The sequence below is a fragment of the Python bivittatus genome, unplaced genomic scaffold (genome assembly GCF_059951505.1).
Source record: "Python bivittatus isolate LINGU-HERP-01145 unplaced genomic scaffold, Pbiv_v1 ctg000980_np1212, whole genome shotgun sequence".
NCBI lineage: Eukaryota > Metazoa > Chordata > Lepidosauria > Squamata > Pythonidae > Python > Python bivittatus.
The window spans coordinates 36,855,480-36,878,531 of NW_028277125.1; the positions used below are offsets into that span (position 1 = coordinate 36,855,480).

Here is a 23,052-nt window from a genome sequence, read left to right on the forward strand (position 1 = left end):
CTTGTCAGAAGCCAGCAGTGAAAGTCGTAAATGGTGATAACATGACTGCGAGATGCTGCAATGTTGTAATTGCAAGTCGGTCGCCAAGTGCCCAGATAGTGATCATGTGACCCCAAGGATGCTGCAACCATCATAATTACAAGGACTGGTCATAAGTGCCACTCGTTCAGCACTGTTGTAAGTTTGAAAGGTTGCTGAATTAGTGGTCGCTAAGCAAGGACCGCCTGTATACTGATTCTTTTCTTTTTATCTTCTCTGAAGAAGCTGTTTTAGTTCTGCGTACTATTCTTCAGCAATTTTAGCTTATTCTGAGCTGTAGATTCCCTGACATCTTTGGTACAGTTTCAGGCTATTTGTACATATCTCTATGATCTGTTTTCTCGCTTTCTACCCCTTCTATATGTGTCTGTTTTGTTTTGTTTTGTTTTTTAACTCTTTGCTCTGCCTGTTGTACAATTACTTTGGCTTCTTGTGTTCTATTCCTTTTCTTCTTCCTTCATAGGATTAGTTTCCAGTAGTGTTTTTATTACAAATTCCCACCCATCTGGAGTTCCTTTTTGTAGGCTGTAAAACCCTTATAATTGCTCTGCATTGATTAAATTCTATTTTTTTGAAGTACAAAATATGCATCTGTTTATACTGAGCTTTAGTTTCTATTAAAATTGAGAACTCCAGCATTATACACTGCTTTCCCTCAAGTGTTTCAGCTTTTTTTCATTTCTTCAACTAAGTCTTCCCTATTGATTACTTTTAAGGCAAGGACTTGTGCCTACTTTCAGTCTCTAAAGGAGAAAATGGTCAACAAAATAATTCAGTACTGTCCTGAAAGGATGATGATTCCTAGAGTTTGCCTTTCAACAGATGCAGGGGTAATTGAAATCCCTTGTACTCTAAAAGTTCTTAAATATCTTTTGGGAAGCATCATGTGTATCATCTCCTTGGTTTGGATGGGCAGTACTTTACTTTATTTCAACATTTACTTTAATTCAGGTACTCTGTGTAGCATAGCCAAATTCATTCACTCCGATTTTTTAGCAAGTGTTGATGCTTTTAAGATGTGTAATTTCTCCTTCATTTTTCTTACTGCTGTTACTGTTCAACAAATTGTATCCTTTAGTTGGTATATTCTAGTCATAAGTCATCCCACCAAGTTTTTACTATTCCCAATCATACGTAATATTTTTATGCTTATGTTTTCATATGGATAATTTAAAACTCAAAATGGGAGGAATGTATTTCACTGCGGCAAAGAAGCAAACTGGCTGACAATCTGCTTGTCATCAATTTTCATAATTTGGCAATTTTATGTAATTGAGAGATTTCATATGCTGTTGATAGGTAGGAGTGTGTGTGTATTCATGTGTGTATGCACACATGTGCGCACACACATGCATATGTACACTGAGTATATAATTCTTCTAAAACACTTATTTTCTCTCCTCCAGTTTGGAAGTCTCCATATTTCGTTATGCAAATTAACAGTACTTTGTTAGGTTAAAATTTGGTCTGTTGCAAAATCAGTTGATTATGGAGATGAATCAGAGCATTTAAATCAATATTACACGTGGCAGAGTGGCATAACTCACCTCAGTATACATAGACATTAGTTTTAGATGAAGGAAGTCCATGTTGTTTATGGTGGAAATACAATAAGTAAATACATTAGTAAATACATATAAATAAATAAATATAAATAAAATAAGTAAATAAAGTAAATACAAAAAATACAATAAGTAAATACATTTCTAGACACAAACAAAAAGTACTGTGGTTAACTGAGATGTATTTATTTAAAACAAAGATATAATTGCAAAAAGTATAAGTGGGCAAAGAGAATTACTAAAGTTATATCATTAATGCTCAATATAACATTAATAAAAGATTGATCATACTAGACAAAGTACATTGAGTTATTTTTATGGTATGGAAAAGAATATAAATCTTTAAGTTTAGTTCTAAAATCTCCATTGTATTATTATTTGTAAATGCTAAAAGAAAAGAAAAAAACATAGAAAAAAATCTATTAAATATAGCATAGACACGTATTTGGTTTCTGACTTCCCTCTTCTTTGTATTCCAACTGATTTACAGTGTTTATGGTTTCTAAAATTTATGTTTATACTCTAAATGTTTGTATTTCCCTTGCTGCGTAATATAGAGTACTGTGCAAAAGTTTTAAGGAGGTGTGAAAAAATGCTGTAAAGTAAGAATGCTTTCAAAAATATATATTGTAATTGTTTCTGCTTATCAATTTACAAAGTGCAAAGTGAGCGAACAGAAGAAAAATCTAAATCAAATCAATATTTGGTGTGACTACCCTTTGGCTTGAAACCAGCATCAATTCTTACACTTGCACACTTTGTATGCTTGCACAAAGTCAGGGATCTTGTAGGACTAGAGTCAGGTGTATGATTAACCAATTATACCAAGCAGGTGCTAATGATCATCAATTTCATATGTAGGTTGAAACAGTCATTAACTGAAACAGAAAAAGCTGTGTAGGAGGCTTAAAACTGGGGAACAGCCAAACTCTGCTACTAAGGTGAGGTTGTGGAAGAGAGTTTCATGTCACAGGTCATACATGATGGCAAGACTAAGCACAGCAACAAGACACAAGATAGTTATACTGCATCAGCAAGGTCTCTCCCAAGCAAAACTTTCAAAGCAGACTGGAGTTTCAAGATGTGCTGTTCAAGCTCTTTTGAAGAAGCACAAAGAAACGAGCAACGTTGAGGCCCGTAGACACAGTGGTCAGCCAAGGAAACTTAATGCAGCAGATGAAAGACACATCATGCTTACTTCCCTTCGACATTGGAAGATGTCCAGCAGTGCCATCAGCACAGAACTGGCGGAAACCAGTGGGACCCAGGTACACCCATCTACTGTCTGGAGAAGTCTGGCCAGAAGTGGTCTTCATGGAAGAATTGTGGCCAAAAAGCCATACCTCTGACATGGAAACAAGGCTAAGCAACTCAACTATGCACAAAAACATAGGAACTGGGGTGCAGAAAAATGGCAGCAGGCGCTCTGGACTGATGAGTCAAAATTTGAAATATTTGGCTGTAGCAGGAGGCAGTTTGTTCACCAAAGGGCTGGAGAGTGGTACAATAATAAGTGTCTGCAGGCAACAGCGAAGCATGGTAGAGGTTCCTTGCAAGTTTGGGGCTACATTCCTGCAAATGGAGTTGGAGATTTGGTCAGGATCAATGGTGTCCTCAATGCTGAGAAATACAGGCAGATACTTATCCATCATGCCATACCATCAGGGAAGCGGGTGATTGGCCCCAAATTTATTCTGCAGTAGGACAACCACCCCAAACATATAGCCAATGTCATTAAGAACGATCTTCAGCATAAAGAAGAACAAGGAATCCTGGAAGTGATGGTTTGGCCCCCACAGATCTCAACATCATCGAGTCTGTCTCGGATTACATGAAGAGACAGAAGGATTTGAGGCAGCCTGCATCCACAGGAGATCTGTGGTTAGTTGTCCAAGATGTTTGGAACAACCTACCTGGCATGTTCCTTCAAAAACTGTGTGTAAGTGTACCTAGAAGAATTGATGCTGTTTTGAAGGCAAAGGGTGGTCACACCAAATATTGATTTGATTTGGGTTTTTCTTCTGTTCGCTCACTTTGCATTTTGTAAATTGATAAACATAAACAATTACAATATATATTTTTAAAAGCATTCTTACTTTACAGCATTTTTTCACACCTGCCTACGACTTTTGCACAGTACTGTATATTATACATGGAAGCCATTCTTGCTTAAATTTAGTTAAACTTCTGTAATGTATATATAGTGTTAATTTTGCCATTGCTGCGTATTCTCTAAGTTTACGTTCCGAGTCAGATATTGTATTTTTTATTGATATGTTCTGGGATAATACCTAGTAAAAAGAATTGTGGTTTCATTTCAAATTTGATTTCTAAGATGTTAACTGAGAATTTTTGGAAACGTTTTTTTCTTTGATTAAGTAAACGTGAAGTACTTCAAGGCTCTGGAGATACAGGTAGTCCTCAACAACTGTCCTGTTTAGCAACCATTTGAAGTTGTGACCATTGCAGAGTCCCCGTGGTCACATGATCATGATTTGGGTACTTTGCAACTGGTGTGCATTTACAACTGTTGCAGCATCCTGTGGTCCCATGATCACCATTTGCAAGCTTCACAGCTGGCTTCCAACAAGCAAAATCAATGGAAAAGCTGGCAGTAAAAATGCAAGTCACAGTCATGTGATGTCTTACTTAATCACATGGGTGATTTCCTTAACGGTTGCAGAGCAACTGATGTAAGTCTGGTGCAATGACATGATGTTTCATTTAATGACTGCATCACCTAGCGATGAAATTGCCGGTCCCAGTTGTGGTTGTTAAGTGAGGACTACCTGTACTTAAATCCAGTTTAGCTACTGAGACCATTCAGTTAGCCAATATAAATTTTGAATTTGTTTAGCCAATAAACGCTTCAATTGTCTTCATGCAGTGTTTGCAGGCATTGGAATTCCTGCATGCCAACCAGGTGATTCACAGGGATATTAAAAGTGACAATGTGCTTTTGGGAATGGATGGTTCAGTTAAGCTGAGTAAGTACATGACAGTTCCAGCTTTCATATTATAAAAGTAATGTTAATCTATACATCACCATTAAGTTTTCATTTTTAAGCCAGCAGGTGGCAACCTTGATTAGACTAACAATGAAATTATTCAGCCAGCCAATATTGTTTGTGGCATTATCTTTCCTTCCCTCTCTAGTTTAAGATGGGACCCAATGCTTAAGAAGCAAGGAAGTACAAATTGAACAGGTTTTGCTTTCAGCATATTCAACATATGCATCGTAATATTGATAAGCAAAAGGATTATCTTTAAAATCTGTCCGTCTTATTTTTATACAATTAAATAAAAATAAAAAGTTATTTTATAAAATTTTGGTTTAGAGGTTTTTAAATTGAAGAGAGAGGTGTTAAAATTAGACTATACCTGTTCTCATGTTATGAAGGGTGTGTTTTCAATGATAGAGTTTTGAACATCTTCAGCATTTTATATCGATGCAGCTGAAACAAGACTTCTAGTCCAAAGTGTGGCTGGTAACAATTCTAATGTGACTGAACCATATTGCAGGTGGGGATTGTTATTTATGAATGTAGCACTGTGTAAAAGGTGAACTGCAGATACAAAACTGGTACAGATCTTGGAATTTGTACTTTACCTTCTGTTTGCAACCTTCTGTTTGCATGCATTTTTTTTAGACGGAATATTAATGGGCTAAAGTTGGTTATATGATTGATAGCATGCAGAGTTTTTCTCTGCTTTTTGTGCTGGCTTTTTATTTATAGGAGTTGTTCAAAGACAGTATCATTCAAATATATAATTATTCTCTCTAGGTTGGATTGATGAAAGTCTACTTTTCATCCTGTTTTACAACCTATGTATAGATCAAGTCATGGTTAAAACAGACATCCCACCCCAAACATAAATGAACAAAAAGTAATATATTGTGTTGGAGTGTGTATTGCTTTTATACTTTCCTACCCTTTTGTGGTGTTCCTTATCAGTTGCATCAGGATCTGTCCTGGGTTGCACTATTCAATTTGCACCTGAAACATAATGTTATAAGGTTCTTTTTTTTTTCCCCTATAGATTGCTAATCAGTATTCTGCTTGATTTAGTCTGATTACCAAGAATAATATGTTTCAGAGGAAATTTCTTTCAGAATTCCCATATTTCCTGCCCAAATGAAGTCAACTTTGGTATATATATTTTTTAAATTGGGGTGTTTAACTGTGATGTGTGAAACATTAGGGACATTTCTAACTTAAAATGAATACTGAGTGCTTATAATGGGTCAAGCATAATATTACAGTAAGTCTGTTGTTACAACCTAGTGATTGGTAGTAACCTGGAGTTTTTCAGTGGTCGTCTTTTTCAAAATTCAGTGTCAGAAAAAGCAATAGCATAAAATAGCTCTTTGTTCAGGGATAATTGGGGTGATAAAGATGTCAAAGATGACTTTGGTAATATATTTAAGACATATTTGCTCCCCACCTCTTTTTTTTCTGCAGCTGACTTTGGCTTTTGTGCTCAGATTACCCCAGAGCAAAGCAAACGTAGTACAATGGTTGGAACACCATATTGGATGGCTCCTGAAGTGGTCACACGGAAGGCTTATGGCCCTAAAGTGGATATCTGGTCTCTGGGTATAATGGCTATTGAAATGGTTGAAGGTGAACCACCCTATCTCAATGAAAACCCTTTGAGGGTAAGTACTACAGCAGTCTGTCCCACAAAGCACTAAAAAAGCTGTGTGATCTTTTGCTGGAGGAAATGTTTGGATGTTAAAACAGTCGCTAGTAGTAAAGCTTAGTAAATACATTTTAGCCATCCTCTGAAAATGTGTGCTAATTTATCTTACTAAAATAATGTTTAAAAAAACTCAGAGTTGCAAAATAGAGGTGAGGAACTGTTTTATTCTGATGAGGGTCACATTCCTTTAAGAGTATTTTCTTGGGTGATTGCATGCATGGGATGGGTTGGACAGAGGAAGAAATGAATTGGGACCACCCATTTTCTCTCGTTTTCCTGATTAAGCTGGTTGTGGAGAAGGGTTGACAATTTTTATAGAAAGTTAATTAGATTAGGCTAAGGCCTGTATGAAGTTAGGCTGAGGCATAGAGCTTGCTCATTTGTGTGTCATTCTACCATAGGCTAATGAGGACAGAGCTACTAGCTTACAAAACTGCTGCTGTTGATGTAGGCTTTTGTACGTTTCTCTGTAGCTGTCTGAGCCAGCATCTTCAGAAAGATGCAGACCTGAAAGAAAACCCTCTATGAAGTTTTTTAAAGATTCAGAGTTTTAATCCACTGAACAGCTAAACATAATGTTATGCTTTCATCCATTAAAATTAAATAAGGTACCTGGAAGTTTCTTGAGCTTCTACTTCAGCTTTGCACACTGTTTTTTTTTATTTTTCCCACTTAAAACGTAATGCAAGCATTTAAGTGAAACTGTTCATATACTTCAACCTATAGGAATAGGAAGAAATACACGTTTTTGTGCAGACATAAAGAGAAAGATTGGCTTTACAACAACAACAACAAAAACTCTGCAATTTCACCATAATTCAAAATTTGTCAGAAGGAGGAAGAAATGGCAAACTGAAGAGACAGCTCCAAGAAAAGTAGAGCCAACAACAACTGCGGTGGAATGAAGAGCCAGCAAGTAGATCAGCTCTTTGTAATTCCTTTCCGGACAAGGAGAGAACTTGAGATTGCCCACAAGTGCTCCAAACAGCTGCTCCTTGTGAGGAGAGCGCAAGACAGTGGTCTCTGGCAGGTTTAGAGCTTTGGGAGATGAGGGAATAACCATCTTACTCAAAACACGGTTTGTGCCTTCAAAAGGATACTGCCTTTTCTAATTGCTTTCACCATAGGATGGGACTTTGAAGGTTGGACACTAGAGGGAACTAGAAAGAACTAAAGATTACAATTAAAGGAGAAGAACACTTAAACTTGACTTACTAATACAGAATGGAGTAAAATATTTTAACATTGGACATATTGAAGGATATTTTTGAACAGTGGACCCAGAAGTTAGTTTTAAGAGTGTCGGCCTCTATAGATAGACTATGTTTAAAAGATGTTATGGAAGAGAAACAGGTTTTGTTGGACAAGACTGAGACTGATCTGACAGTGGATTTAAAAATGACAGGCTACAAGAATGATACGGAAAAATATGCTACACTGGACACAGAAAAGAAACTGGCTGATGTATTAATAATTAAAAGGGATATACAAATAACAAACCAAGAGAGTAACCTGGATAATTTTCCTATATTGGATTTACAAAAGAGGCTTGTTTAAAGCTTTGAAGAATTTTGTGAAAAGGGACAAAGAAAAAATGAAAAGAGATCGTTCTAGGACATTATTTGAAGGGACTAACGACCAAGTTTGTTAAAAGTAACAGGAAGGAATATAAAGTTGGTTTATTTGAACAAAGTTAAAATGTTGTTAACTCTGTTAACCCTTAATGGACTTTTGCTGCCATCAGGACTGAAATGACAAGGTTTTAAGGATTTGTTTATACATAAGAGATGGGATATGGGAAGAAGAGATCATTTGTTGTATTTTAAGAGAAGGTGACAAGTTACCAAAATGGTTTATACTTGTGATGAAGGGGGAAGTCATTTCCTTATATATTTCTTTTCTTTACTATATTCTTATTTTTCTTTTCTATTTTTCCTATTTTCTTTTTCTTTTCTGCACCTTCTATTTTTCTATTTTATTTTTTTAGTTTGTATTTTTATTGTAATTATTTTAAATAAAATTACTATTAAAAATTGTCAGAAGAATGAAATGTTGCATCTTTACTCTATTTTCATATAAGAAGGTATCAGTTACTACATGCTAGCTATATCACCCGCTACAGTGTCTTAAGTGTCATGCTAGCAAGTCATCTACCTGAGATCCTAAAAAGTTATGGAACTGATTCACATGTAAGGAAAAGCCAACTTCCCCCAACTGGGGACTTTCCAGATATATGGAATTCAACTGTCAGATTCTTGATATAGTGGCTAGGTGCCCAAGTTGGGAAGGGTTGGGGTAAACCATAATGTACTTTGTATGCTTTTGGCTTATTTTAGTAGGTGCACCTTCTGTTTTCTTATTGTTCTTTTATTTTTTATTTATCACCCATAAAAGCCCTTGGATAGTACAAAAATATTAAAACTCTCATAATAAAAACATGAAATTATAAAATCTTACATTACAATAGAATTAAATGATCATTTTGGAAAAGAGTTATTTATTTAACAAACCTGTATTGGTAAATTACCAATTAAATATGAAAGGCAATTGAAACAAGTGTGTTTCTAAATCCTTTTTAAATATTAGTATGACTGTCTGCTCCCATATTATCCTCTGGGCAGCTATAGAGAAAGCTCAACCCAAGTGGAAGTGAAATGGACTGGCTGCTGTTGGAAAAAGGCCTCCCCAAATGATCTTAGTGGTGGGTGGGAATCTTGCAGGAGAAGGCATTCTCTCAAGTCTCCTAGTCCAAATCCACTTAGGGCTTGTTTAATTTCTTTTTTTTAATTTCTTTTAAATTCATTCATTCATTTTAATTTATATGGCCACCCATTTCTCTATACTGACTCTGGGTGGCTAACAACCAAAACAACCAAAACATAACATTAAGCAACAATAAACCTCAACAAATAATTCCCCCCCTTACACATACACACACCCACACACACACTTCTATAAAGTGGCTGCTGCAAGTAACACCCATATAAAAATACATACCACAACATCTCACAGACAGACTAAACTATTTAAAAGAACCAAGGGGAATGTAATCTGGATGTGTAAGTGGGATATGTCCATTCCAGAAGGAAGTAATGAGTGAATGGAAGTTGTAGTGGTATTTCAGGGTACTGGGTGACCTCCAAAATCACAGTACAGGCCCACTAAGAGTCCAGTAGTGGTGAGGAAAGAAAGTGGTTGGACTCATTCCAAGCCTCAGTTGAACATAACAGAGTGATATCTTATTACTGTAGTATACATCTAGTGAGAAACACATCGTGATCAGAATAAAAAGCTTCTCAATGAAATAATGATAAGCAGTGTGAATGGGTGTGTGTCAGCCATTTTTTAGTTTTTCCTTTTTGGGTATCCCTGTTCAGCTTCTGAAAACCAGGATTTTCTGGAATATACTGTAGCAGAATATCACCAAGACTGGATAATCTTCATGACTCTTCAAATTGTGTGATTTAAAGTCAAATACAGAAAAATTCAAATCAGCTTTTGATTTATTAATGCTCAGGGTTTTTCCTTACAGGCATTATATTTAATAGCAACTAATGGCACCCCAGAGCTGCAGAGCCCAGAGAAACTGACTCCAATATTCCGTGACTTTTTAAATAGTTGTTTGGAAATGGATGTAGAGAAAAGAGGATCAGCCAGAGAACTGTTACAGGTAAAGGAGCTAAAGTGTGTAAATTAAGAATGTTAAATATAAATAAAATACATTTTCATTAGGGGAGGATCTGGGAAGTTTCCTAGTCTGATTTCTTGTTGCTGCCTTATTTCTTTTGAATTCTTGGATAGCTAGATGCAATCTTTCTGTTCCACTCTCGTATGCATTAATATGTACTTTCTTGGAAAGAGAAGAGTGTGTGTGCTTCCACAACCAGTGGAAAACAGACTATTACCCTTTCTCTTCCTTTGGTATACTGCAGAATCCCTACCACTCTGGCCTAAATACTATAGGATTTAGTAATTGTGTCAAGATGCTATATACCTCCACTTGTTCCTTTTCCACTCCAGCTCAAACTGAAATTAAAAGTCTGTCTTTCAAATGTAGATGCATGATTCAGTTTGCTGTTACAGGAAGACTGTCATGAAGGAGAGAAAGGAAGACAACCATATGGCCTTCCTAAGATGATGGTCTTGTGCTTGCAAAAATGCAGCTAAGAATAGTCACTGTATAGAAAGATGGCATCTGCAGTTACTTTAGTGGAGTTCCTTAGAATAGGAAGAATTTGCAGACTTCTCGGTCTTGTTCCATTCATGAAAGATATAGTTAGTGCCATTTAACAAAGTCTGAGAGTTAAGAGCCACAATTTATTGGACTTGCGTTCACCCAATCACTGTTCATAGCATAGCAAGGTAGTTATAATCACATTTATTTAAATAAAATAACTTCTGGCAAGGAAATGGTGAAAGAATGTTCTTCCCTCATTGTAACATCCATCTGTGGAGTTACTTCTGTGAATTAATGTTTTGAGTACTGAATCTGCCCCAGGTTTGCATGCTTGTTCTTTGTCTTAATACACTATCTTTGTCAGTTTTCTCAGGCACCCATATGAACAATATAATGTTTGTGTATAATCTCATTTTTGGATTGTTTTCAAAGTGTTAGTTTTGAAATGGTATTTTGAAGTATTTATCTATTAAAACTTCCTGTTTCTCTTTCCATTAGCATCCTTTCTTGAAACTGGCAAAACCTTTGTCAAGTTTGACACCATTGATTCTAGCGGCCAAAGAAGCCATGAAGAGTAATCGCTAGCATTGCTGCTGTGGCCTTCATCATTCCTGGTTTTGTTTGTTTGTTTGTTTTGTTTTTTGTTTAAATCTTCATAATATTCAAGTTGTTGCTCTTGTTAGGGATATTGAAAGTCTGCAGAAGGGAAAAAATTCACCTCAGCTTGAAGATACAAGAGAAGAAAAATGATGATAATAGTGAACTTTTCTGCAAGTCTTGAAGAAGTTGTAAACTGAATCACTGGCCTTTTCACCACTTCTGCAGACAACTCAAATATATTTTGCTATGCCCGTGAGTTGTTTTTCAGTGACTTTGTTGTAACAGTTCCCACCTGTGCTCTGATTTGAGCACTTGCAATACTTGAACAACTGATTCAAGCTTTTAGAGGGAGGCATTACTTTAATCTGCTGATCTTTTTTCACCTTAGGTTTCCTTTGCTAGGCAATAATTCAAACTATGGGAACTTTTGAGTTATTTAAGACAGATAGAAATGTGGAAGTTCCTCTTTCTCCTTTTAATATGTAGTTAGGTATAACCCTTTTGATGTTAACCATTCAGATACCTGGGGACTGTAATTATTTAGTAGCTGTTCGTAAACAAAGAACAGAACATAGGCAGAGTGGAAAGAAAGCGGCTCAGCACAATTGGATGTAGAAATTTATGCATGGACTTTGTAATATAAGGGAAAGATGCCTCTGAATGTTGGAGATTGAATGACTGTTGGGTAATGGGAAAAGTCTTTATTTTCTTTTCAGTACTGAAACCATCCTTTGAGCTTGGGAAGAAAACCCCAATCCTGTGAATTGTCTTCCACTTGTTACTTACCTGTATAGGCTTATTGGTAACCTTTTAAAGCAATGTCTTGAAAGTGTGTTGTTTTATAGCAAAGTGCTTTATCCATGTTCTGACTTGGGCTTTGGGCTTTATGCTGGTGCCTTCTGATTTTTAAAATTACCCTTCTTTGTATTAAATACATTTTGTATATGTTGTACATTTCTCTCCAAAGCAAATTTGGAATTGTCAGGACTAAGTATTAGAGGTCTCTTTCTTTATATATATAAAAATATAAATATAAATATATACATATTATTTCTACTAACAAAAGACCCAGCAGATTTGCAAAAATGGAAGATCCAAGACTTTTTATATGATTCAGCTGACTAAAGCCTCAGAACACCAGAAGTGCTATTTTGTACAGATAAAAATGGGAGATAATAGAATAATTTAGGTTCATATGATTGGAATTGGCTTGTGAATGACTAGGGAAATTTGTCTTGGTGATCCTTTCTCTTCAAAAACTTTACTATTATGATTAAGGAGAAAAACAAGATGAAATGCCTCTCATGATAAAAGAAACTAATTAAAAAAATAAATCAAGTTAACTTCTTGTTGATGTGGCAAGATGTAACTTGGAGACTCTCACATTGCTCCAATCTAAAATCATTGTATTTTTTTTTTTGTACAGCTGACCTTGATAGAAAATTTCTGAATGATAATGTGCCAAATAATAACATAAGACATTATTTAATTTGGTGCTCTAGCTTTCTTGCATTCCTAGATGGTATTTTGGGGAGAGTTTCTTAAAACCCTAGTTAAGAGGCTGCCTCTTGTAGCTTTTCTCATGGTCAGTGATAAGCCCTTTTTCTGTTTGTGAACAATATTCATATAAGAACATCATGATGAAGCTATTGTAAAATGGGTGCTGGCCATATTCCAGGTTTTGATCCACTGTATTAGAAAGGGCTCCAATTCCTTTACACCTTGGAACTTCTTTGCATTCTGATTGTTACCAACAATGCCTTATTAATGCAACTAAAAGCAATGCCACACTCTAGCCTGCAGATCCATATTTGTCAGAAGTATTAATCTGAAAATTGTATAACAAAGTCTATTTATTTTCAGAATATTTTGAATGTGTTTTGGTTTGGTCCAAGGAGGTATGATGTCCTAGTCTGAGTTGTATTTTAAGTCCAGTTCTTTCTTTTAAAAATGGTTTTCAATATTCATGCTATAGAAGTTAAATAATTTTGATCTTATATTGATAAATGTGAACCAAATCAAGACATTAAAATTCCAGTTAATTTAATCTTTTTACTGGGTCTTTGTCTGTTGCTGGCAATGGAATATGTAGAAATGAAGGCTCCTGTGGATATGTGTGTTTTAGTGTTTTTTATAATAGTGTGAAAAGGTAGTTCTCTTTTGAATACTTAAATTCTTAACATTTATTGTCACCTTAATAAAAACAGATTTTAGTAAGTAATGAACTGAATTTTAGTGATGTTTTTCAAATCATTTAAAGTTGCTTACAATTGGATTAGCACAGGAGTTGTTGAAATACATTGTACACTCTCTTTTTGCCTTGTGGTATCGAGTACTCCAAATTATGTCTATTTGACATTCTTTAAATGTAACCTGCAGCTTATATAATCGTCTAACTTTTGTGCCCATTATTCATTAAAAAGGATAGAAATGGAAATGAATTGATGGGAACTTTCCATTAGATAAACAAAACATCAGAAAGTTTCTAACCTATGGTTATTACATAGTTATGTTTGTAATTTGTATAGTTAAACATGAATTACTTGATTTAGACACAGAAAGCAATTTTCCCCCTCTTTGAGGTTTGATTTGGACTTTGAGCCTAGAAAGCTAAATGCTGGAGGTTAATATATTTGGATAGGAGTCAGTACTGAGCAGTACATTGAAAGATTCTTGACTCCTGACATTCCTACTAACTGCCTTAACCATATTTCCAGTAATAAGGTGGATAAATATTGGCTGCTTCATTCAGTCATGAGGGACATATTTCTGAAACAAATTTGTTTTTGTCAACATAAAACATAGAGCCAGATTAAGTTTTGAGACTGTCCACCTTAAATCATACATGATACTTGGCAATTTCCGAAATCAAAATACTGTTTTGTGGAGGTTGCTGAAGAGGGAGGAGGTTTTAATTGGATAACTTTAACTATTACATATCTTTAACATTAAAACTGGGATGACAAAGGTTCATGAGTGTATGAATTCATAAACAGAACTCACCACTGCCATCAAATAAATTGTGTAAATCAGCGTCTGTATTTTACACTAGACTGCCCTGTATGTTTGATGGTGTGAAACTATAATGAGAAGAAACGTATCTCATTCCATGAAAGCAGGCTTATCTGGAATGATGAGCTCTTAGCCCTCCAAGATATTAAAATACAGTTATGCACAGTACAAAATAAAGCATGTTCAGTTTAGGTTTGGGTTTGGGTTGGAGTCATTCATCATTTGAAATTATATCCAGTTAACTTAAGTGGTCATCATACGCATATGCTGATGGAGTAAATTAACTTTTTTGTTAAGTGTTGAAGAATTTGTTTTTGTAGCTGGAATTAATGATTTCTTTCTTTGTTCCTTCTCTTTCTTTGTCAGATGGAGATAAAAACAATGCAAGCTTTTAATTTTTTTTAAATTGTCTTCAAATTTTGTTGCTTTCATATAATTTAATTCCATTCTGTTATTTAATGTTACCACAATATTAACTACTGTATTTGTCTATGTTTAATGATTCTTTCAGGGCTAGAAATAAACATTTTTAAAATGATTGAGGGTTCTCATTTCTTCTCACCCCACACCTTCTTGATTAAATAAGAGGATTAGATCAATCAAAGAACATTTTTGTTTAGCTGTGTATGGCTATGATGATTCATTGGAGCAGACTTGCAGTATAATTATAATTTGTCTTCAGAGCTTCCATGACAGCCAACCAGCAGAGACATCTTGGTGCTAATGATCACTATGTTCATTGATGTTAATGGAGGATAATTTAAAACCTTGATGCAAGTTGAGGAAATAATTTTTGTAATAGAGGGTCAAAACAGTGAGAAAGAAAGGATCACCCTGGAAATCCCCCTCCCTTCATAGCAATGAGGCTTTAAACTAGCATCCATTGATAGCAGTGGAGATGATTTTAAAGCCTCGTAGGAAATGTGAAGAAAAAAGCTGCTTTTGAATTATGGTGCTGGTGAAGTATACTGTGGATGCAGTGAACCACTGAACAAATCAATTGATATTGGAGGAAATCAAGTCTAAGCTTTTAGACCAAGGGGTCAAATGACAAGACTACGACTTTCATATTTTGGATGCATGCAAAGAGAAAACTCAAGAAAAAGTCATGCTTGACAAAGTTGAAAGAAAATACAAAAGGAAAGATTTGCAAGGTGATGATTGGAACAATAACAATTACCATGGGTGCCCCTCTAGCAATGATTAGTCACCTGACTGAAGACTGAGCACTTTTCAAGACAACTGTCCAGAAGGCTGCCATGAATCAACATTGACTTGAAGGCAGGAAAAGCTTTTATCGCTAGTCAGTTGTTCAAAGAGTAAGAGGTTTTGAATTCAAAAGTTTCAACTGCTTTGCCCTTGGAGTCACCTGCTGGTTTCACTGCATTCTGAACCAGTTCCAAGGTGCAGCTTATTAATGTTCTTACTTGGAAAAAGAAAATCTTAAATGGGGCTTCTGATAAAAGAAGACCAAAGGTGAAATTCTGGTTAGAGCAGTTGTGAAGATAAGAGCAACATGGTGTCACATATGTTGGTTTCCCCAGACATTTCTGTGACCCTATCAACTTGGTGCCTATCAGACTCTGCCACGTTTTCTTAAATATGCTTTTATGGGAAGAATAGCAAATATCTTATCCTGCCCCTTCCCTCTCCATGCAGTGAAGATTTTTTGAGTTAGAACATCGTATCTCTCCAGTGTAGTTCTCAGAATGTCTGGACTGAATGTCTCAATCATTTTTTTCTTCTCAGTTATAACTTTTTGTGAATTTGCTAGCAGATTCTTCAAGAGAATTTTTCCATCTAAGGTGTATTTTTGTCTTGCTGGTGAATTAGCCAGTTCCTTCCAGATATGTGCTTGCTACCTTGAATTGAGGATGCTGAGGGAGATTGGCCCATGGGGTGGTGGCTTTGGCCCAGACGTGAGCCTAACCCTCTTATTTGTAGTCTTCTTAGCTCATGGTGCCTCTTCTGATGGAACTGCTGCCAACCCTGTTGCCTCACTTCAGGAATTTCTAGCTTTGGAATGTTCTTTTGCAGGCACTATTGTTAAAATTTTGGCCCAGTTTCTAGGGATGGAAGCAGCTTGTGCTTTTACCAAGAAATATTGGTCCAAGGAATTTACAGACTTCCACATGATTCAGAACTTAATAGCCCAGGACTGCAGTTCATCTCTCAATACTTCTATCTCCCATGGCATTTTTATAGAAGCCATGGGTTCCTTTCTTTTCCAGTTAATCATTCTCAAGCTTCAAACCTGCTCTCCCATGTACAAAGTTCCTGTTGTGGCACTCAGTATCACTGCCTTAACCTACACAGGTAAGGACTGCTATCCAATCTGAGTTTTTGCCATGATAACATTAAGAAATTACAACAGCTGTTTAATACATGCAGCATTTCTGCATATCCATGGCATGCAATTAAATATGTTTCACTGCTTTCTCACGTTTTATTCACATCAGCATGAAGGTGGTTATAACTTGTCTTTCCGACTTCAGAAGTAATCAGAAATGGAAACAAGTCTCGGAACATTCACTAGAGATTAATGTTGGAGGGATTTTTCTTTTTTTTAACATAGTGACCTCCTTAGTGAAAATAAAAAGGATATTCTCCCAGAATATATTCTTGACATTTGCTATAGACTTATGAGATACGGTACTGCTGCTTTTGGGCCTCTGCCCTTATGGCAAAACAAAACACAGAATCCAGCATAGTATAATGGTCCAGTTCAGCTAAACATCAGATAGTAAGAGTCATCAGATGGGAACAAAGTATTAAACAATTGCTTCTTTGCTTACTTTATCGATTCTCATTGCATTTGACATTGATTGCTACCCAACAGCAGCAAACAGTTGAATCTTCTGGCTGCTAAAGACACTGACTGCTGCAGTGCTGCTGCTTTCAGGTTTAGTATAAACATTTTGTCATTTAAACTAAATTTTTGTTTGCATTGCTGTTGTCCATTTCTACCTTAGAAGGTTAAATTCTTTGGTAACTAGGACTGAATATTCTGCATTGATTCAATTCTGTATTGAATCTCTGTGGCTGAATTTTGAGTGCAGACCTTTCATCCCTCTGTTATATCCTTCAGCCCCTTTCTGGATCCTTTGCTGCTGATTCCCAGTGATACCTTGCCATGCCAGTTTAGGCTATCTTGCTTAGTTGTTTTCACTGGTGTACCTAGATCCATCTTTCCCCAAACTGATACCCTCCAATGATGATGGTTACTGACTCTTCGGGATTAAATTCTGGGAACTGAAGCTCTAGCACATCTGTAAGGTAGCAAGTTGACAAGGATGCAACTTGAATAGAATAAATAGTAGTGATCAGCAGTTGCAAGGTATAGGATGAATCAACAATGTGCAGGTAAACATCTATTTTCAAAAGCAGAACTGTGACCATATCTGGGTATGGTTGAACACCATATTATATACAATCTGCAGTGTAGGATAACACAGAAAATATACTAAGCAATAGGATCTATATCACAAATGAAGTACAGCAGTGGCAATTGAACAAAATGTTGTCATTCTTCTAGAAATTGCCATTTATCTGTCAGCTCAGATTAAAAAAATAATTTCTGAACATCCATGACAGATGATGAATGGAGGCAATGTTAAAGCCTTATACTAACTCATATAGAAAAAAATAGTGAAGAAGCACATGACAGACTCATTCTACCTTCCCCTTAGGCTATGTAGTAGAATTGCAAAAAAAAAAAAAAAAAAGGCCAGGAGCTAGCGGAGTGTATCCCTTTCTTATGTGCATGTTTTTACTTTTTAGGTGATAAGCCTAAACCAGTAGTTTTATGTATTATGCCTTTGGTTTTTTTGGACATGATGTCAGAATAACATGGTGGAAATGTTTATCTCAGACCCTTAATAGCATGATCTTAAATCCTTGATTACAAGGTTAGCTGACTGGTGTAGGGACCTAGACTGGCACGGGCAGGCATGTTTCCAATCTCTATCCATGGATGATGGAAACTTTTAGACACACATGCCAGGATTTGGGAAGATATTTCTCAACAGAAGTGATGGGTTAAGAGGGAAAAGTATATATTCTCTAAATCACCCTTAAGAGGTGAACCTCAGTCTAGACCTACCTAGGAAAGGTGCTGTATGCTACCTGGAATAATCTGGGAAATATCTGTAGCTGCCTTTTATGAAGGATGTGAGATTTTGTCTTGTATTTACACTTCTCTTTTGACTGTTACTGTATCTTGTTTTATCGCCTTGTCTATGGATATTTCCCATCAATATTGTACTTTGCAGTTAAAGTTACTATTTTGCTATGCTTTGCTTAATAAACCCTTTCAGCTTTTACCTCACTGGTGTGCTGATTGCTTTCTAATCCACCAATCTGCCCACATTTTAGTGTGGCAAAACAGATGGGGGAAAGTGCTGTTGAATCCCTCTTGAAGTGGCAAACCATTAAATCTAGCAACAGTCCTAGGAACCAGGTATAAAATATTGGCAGCTGAAAAAGTTCCACACATCTTAAAGTTGTTGAGGTTGAGAAACACTGCTCTAGATTGACTGTTCATTACCAAAAGCTACCTGAAAGAATTGAAAATTCAGTACTTGGGGTGGAATTCCTCCAGTCTTTTAATTTTTGTTCTAATTTGAACATCTTGAATCTGATTAACTGTGACACATGTTCCTGCATACACCAGACTGAGAAGAAGAGATGGATTAAACTGTTTGCTTTTCCTCTGCTGCAGCTGCACCTGTCACGGGTGCCTTTTTTAACCCTGCCTTGGCCTCTGCTATGACCTTTGCCTGCTCGGGAAACAGCTTATTGGAGTACATGCAAGTGTATTGGCTGGCACCCATCTCAGGTGAGGCACTTCCCAAAGACTGCAGGAGTTGCAGCAATCCTTGTAACTGTACATTAAGGTTCATTTGAAGGAACTGTGAGGATCAAGCCTAATACAGGTGGTCCTCACTTAATGGCCACATATTCAGTGACCGTTCAAACTTGCAATGGCTCTGAATGAGTGGTACTTACAACCAGTCCTCGAAGTTCTGGCCATCACAGCATCCCACAGTCACATGATCACCATTTGCAACCTTCACTGCTGGTTTCCAACAAGCAAACTCAATGGAGAAGCCAGCAGTGAAGGTTGCAAATGGCAATCTCATGACCAGCAGCTACTTGTGGCTGAGCCCAAATTGTGCCCTGCTCACTACACCATCCACCCAAACGGACTTCCTTCCTTAACTCTGTCTATTTACCACCACCACCTGGGGCTGCACATGCTGCATTTTATCCCCTTCCTTGATGCCACAGAGCTGTGGCTTTTCTCTCTCTTCCTGCTCAAAGCAGCTTGGAGGCGAACAGAACAAGCTGCAACTGCCTGGGCTGCAGCTGACCCCACCCAGCTCCTTCCAGCCTTATCCCCTGCCAGGGCTTTCTACATTGCCAGGAATGGCAGAGCAGCAGGCACACTCTGTATCTTCATCTTCCACTGCATTGCTGCTTCCTGGCTGGGGGATTTGCTGGCTGGGGGATTTGCAGAGAATGCCTCCTGGATCCCAGGCTCTGGACAGCCAAGATTAGCTCCTGCTCCCGTCCCTTCCCATCTGGCTCCCTCCCTCCCTCTGATTCCTGGTTGAGCTCTGGATATGCATTGGCCAGTGCTTGGCAGGCATGTCTAAGCTGAGTTCTGCCCTTCTGCAACTCCCCTGCTTCCTCCTCCAGCCGATCAAGGCTTAGCTCGCTACACTGTCTCAACAAGATGGTGGGGTTTGTGGCAGAGAGGGATGCGTTAGTAGGTGGCCCATTTCCTAAATAGTTTGCTGGTGTCCCAGGGAGGGGGCGGCAAGCAAGGTGAGTGGTGAGAGTTGCGCTTAATGACAGTGTGGGATTCACTTAATGACCAAAGCCATGTTGGTTCTTTCTGGAGAAGACTTGTCTTCCCATGAGAACGTAAATTATTCAACAACCTGGGAAATGTTAAGTAATGTTATGTTAACTAAGAAAAGAATAATTTTAATTACCTATGAAACAGGAAATGGAAAAACATGTAGCTCAGTCAGTTTTCCCTTACAGAAATAGTTTTGCATGTGTTTTAATAACAGAAAATATGGAAAAAATAGTAGAATTGAATCAAAATAGGATATGGTTAAGACAAATTAAAAGGTGGTGCTGGTAATAATTATCCTAAATTGACTGCATTAAACAAGTTAAATATATAACTTTAAATTAAAATGTAACTCTCCAGAAGCTTAATTCTGACCTTCAACAGCAGCATATCTTGAAGTTTGAAAGTTAAGCCTCTAATGGAAATTCATAGTCACGGGGCAGCCAGAACTATTAACATTAAAAGAAAACTTACTCCATGGATTTTTGCCAGAACTGAAAGCATACACATTCACTCACAGATTGATCTGTTCTCCCTACCTCTCAATATCTCCAATGTACTTGTCCCTTCCTGGTCACCATCACAATTTCTTCTCATTGCTATGCACAAAAAGGCTAATTAAATATTAATACTATTATTCTGACCTGCTTACATAATCCTTTGGAGTAATGTTGCTTATCTTAATTACTAAAATACTGTTTAAGGAAGCCTTTCAAATATACAACCAAAGCAACCCATAAATAAGGCTTTTAAAGGGGAAATACTGTAAATAGAAGTACAAAAATCCATTTTTCTTTCATGACTTTTGGTGGGCTTGCTCTTTTTTTTCCAGTCTGAGAAAAATACTTGAAGCCTTATCAACCATACAGATTTTATTATTAGCTTTTTTTGCCCCAATAAATCCATTGGGTTTTCAATGGAATCTGTGCTGGTGATTGTGGAGGTTTGCATGAAGAGAGAAGATGCGTTGTCTGGCTAGAACCTGTTGAATGGTTTTATATTTTTCTCAAGGCTGGCTTAAAACTCTTTACTATCTGTGGAAAAACACTCTCCTTCCCATTCCACATATAGAAACAAACTCAGCTGGCCCCTGAAACTTATTTCAACAATGATCCTAGGTTAGCATCTTCCGTTGCATCTGAGAGCTGCAGACTAGGTTAGTTGCAGAGGGTTAGGCTGGCTTCCTGGTTCACCATTCAGCATGTTGTCACTGTTCTGTAACCTATGGCATCTACTGGTCTTGATTCCTACTCACTCTTGCCTCAGAAGAGAAAAGGATACTTTGTTTGAAATGAATCATAAAATCAAATAGATGAAAATTTCCTGTTGCTGTTTTTTCCCTCCCAGGAATGCTGTTAGCTCTCTTTGTATATCAAGGAAATATTCCGCGCTTCTTCCAGACAAACCTGCTTTATAGTCAAAGGAAAAAATACAGGACATTTAAAAGGAAAGTAACACCAATCTGTCATTGAAGAGAGGCAGACAAAAAGAGAGAAGACGACCAGCAGCTCTGGACTGGCTAACAGAACAGAATGAAAGGGATTGACACTGCTGGACAGGAGGCAAAAAGTTCTTCCAGTACCTACTTTTCTGTGTAAATGGCAATTAAGGCACTTGCAGTGGGCACTGATTAGAAAGGGCAGTTCATGTGATAATATAGTGTTCCCTAAACTGGGACCTTCTAAATGTGTCAGATTTCAACTCCCATAACTCCCAACCAGCATGAAAATTTTGCCATGGCTTGAAATACCGGGAGTTCTAGTCCAACACATTAACCAGCACAAAGTTGATGAAGAGTGTACTATTGGATGCACAAAATAGTAGGTTTGTGTCAATAGTTACAAAGGCATGTATTCATTATGCTAATAGAACTTCAATTCTACATGTTCAGGCATCTTCCTAGAAAGTGGCTATTCCTAGGAAGCTGGGGTGTTCTTCAAACTATGGCATGCTTTTGAACAGAAGACTGCCTTTATAGTATGGCGTAGAGTATAATTGAAATAAGTAGTGAAATTTGAATTAATAAAAGTTTGAATTGCACATTTGATTTCCTATGAAAAAATAAAATTTTACATAAAGTAAAATGTTATATGACACTTTTTTCAGACTCTTCCTGAAAATTAATTAATATAAGAGGCAGTCTTGGTTTCTTTAATGCAGTTGTCCCTATCTGGTGCTGTCCAGATGTGTTGGACAATAACTCCTGTTAGAGATATCCTCAACAGTTTATTATAGATACTCTGTTGTGTTACCATTTTTGCTATGTTTTAAGAGTTGCAAAATTATTAACCTGTTTAATGTTCTATCATTCTTTATCTAAATGCCAAGCCTTGGATGTGTTGACATGTTTCCCCTTTATTAATTGAACATTTTGGGGGCAGAGGTCAAAGAAACAAGTGATACTTCTTTCTCTCCCCCCCCCCCCATATAATTCAACAGTATGCAATAGGAAATCTTTTATCCCACCTGGTCTAAGCCATACTTGCTGGGATATTGGGAGTTGTTATCTAGAGCATCTCCAGGTTGCAGGAAATTGTTCTATCAAGATGAAGCAAGTAAAAGATATCTGTTCTATAGCCTTCAGGTGCTGACCCCAGCATTTAGACATCTGATATTGAATACAGAGGTCAGTTTATATAGCTCAGTTTACATGATCTAAGATTTCTCCACTGTCTTAAAAAACAAGATATGCTTTTTTCATATGATTTGCTGCAGTCCTTTGTATAATCATATACTATGCCATGGAAATCACTGAGTAACCAAAAAGTACTTTGCATTTTATCTCTGTGTTTTTCATTTTTTCCCCAAAGAAGTTATCACAGTCTTGTCTAAACCAACGCCCTCTAGATGTGCTGGCTATCAACTCTCACCATTCCCAGACATCAGTCCAACACTTCTCAAAGTACCAGGTTGGGAGGCCAGTTTTCACAATTAAAAACTATTGAAAATGTGCAAAACAATTTTCCTTGTGCCAGATTCTGCCATATCAGACAGGGAAGGAGAAATTACAATAACATTTATTTATGTCATTAGCACAGCCTTTCCCAATCTTGTGATCTCCTGATATATTGGGCCACAACTGCCATAATTTCCAG

The 23,052-nt window shown here is 36.9% G+C and overlaps 2 protein-coding genes across 5 annotated transcripts in view; both read left to right on the forward strand.

Moving 5' to 3' along the window:
• Window positions 1-14,632, forward strand: part of PAK2 (p21 (RAC1) activated kinase 2) — a 59,035-nt gene extending 44,403 nt beyond the window's left edge. For all 4 annotated transcript variants that reach the window (XM_007431438.4, XM_025168679.2, XM_007431437.4 and 1 more), the window contains 4 exons: window positions 4,489-4,588; window positions 6,065-6,261; window positions 9,838-9,975; window positions 10,981-14,632. In XM_007431438.4, coding sequence (XP_007431500.1) covers window positions 4,489-4,588; window positions 6,065-6,261; window positions 9,838-9,975; window positions 10,981-11,067 — 522 coding nt within the window. In that variant the 3' untranslated portion in view covers window positions 11,068-14,632. The remainder of the gene's footprint in view (window positions 1-4,488; window positions 4,589-6,064; window positions 6,262-9,837; window positions 9,976-10,980) is intronic.
• A 137-nt stretch (window positions 14,633-14,769) lies between these two features.
• LOC103052759 (aquaporin-12-like) lies at window positions 14,770-22,599 on the forward strand. Its single transcript, XM_007431442.3, is given in 4 exon segments — window positions 14,770-16,410; window positions 18,815-18,931; window positions 21,305-21,417; window positions 21,419-22,599. Coding segments are annotated over 4 exon segments (912 nt in total). The 5' UTR covers window positions 14,770-15,803; the 3' UTR covers window positions 21,494-22,599.
• Window positions 22,600-23,052: the final 453 nt, after the last annotated feature.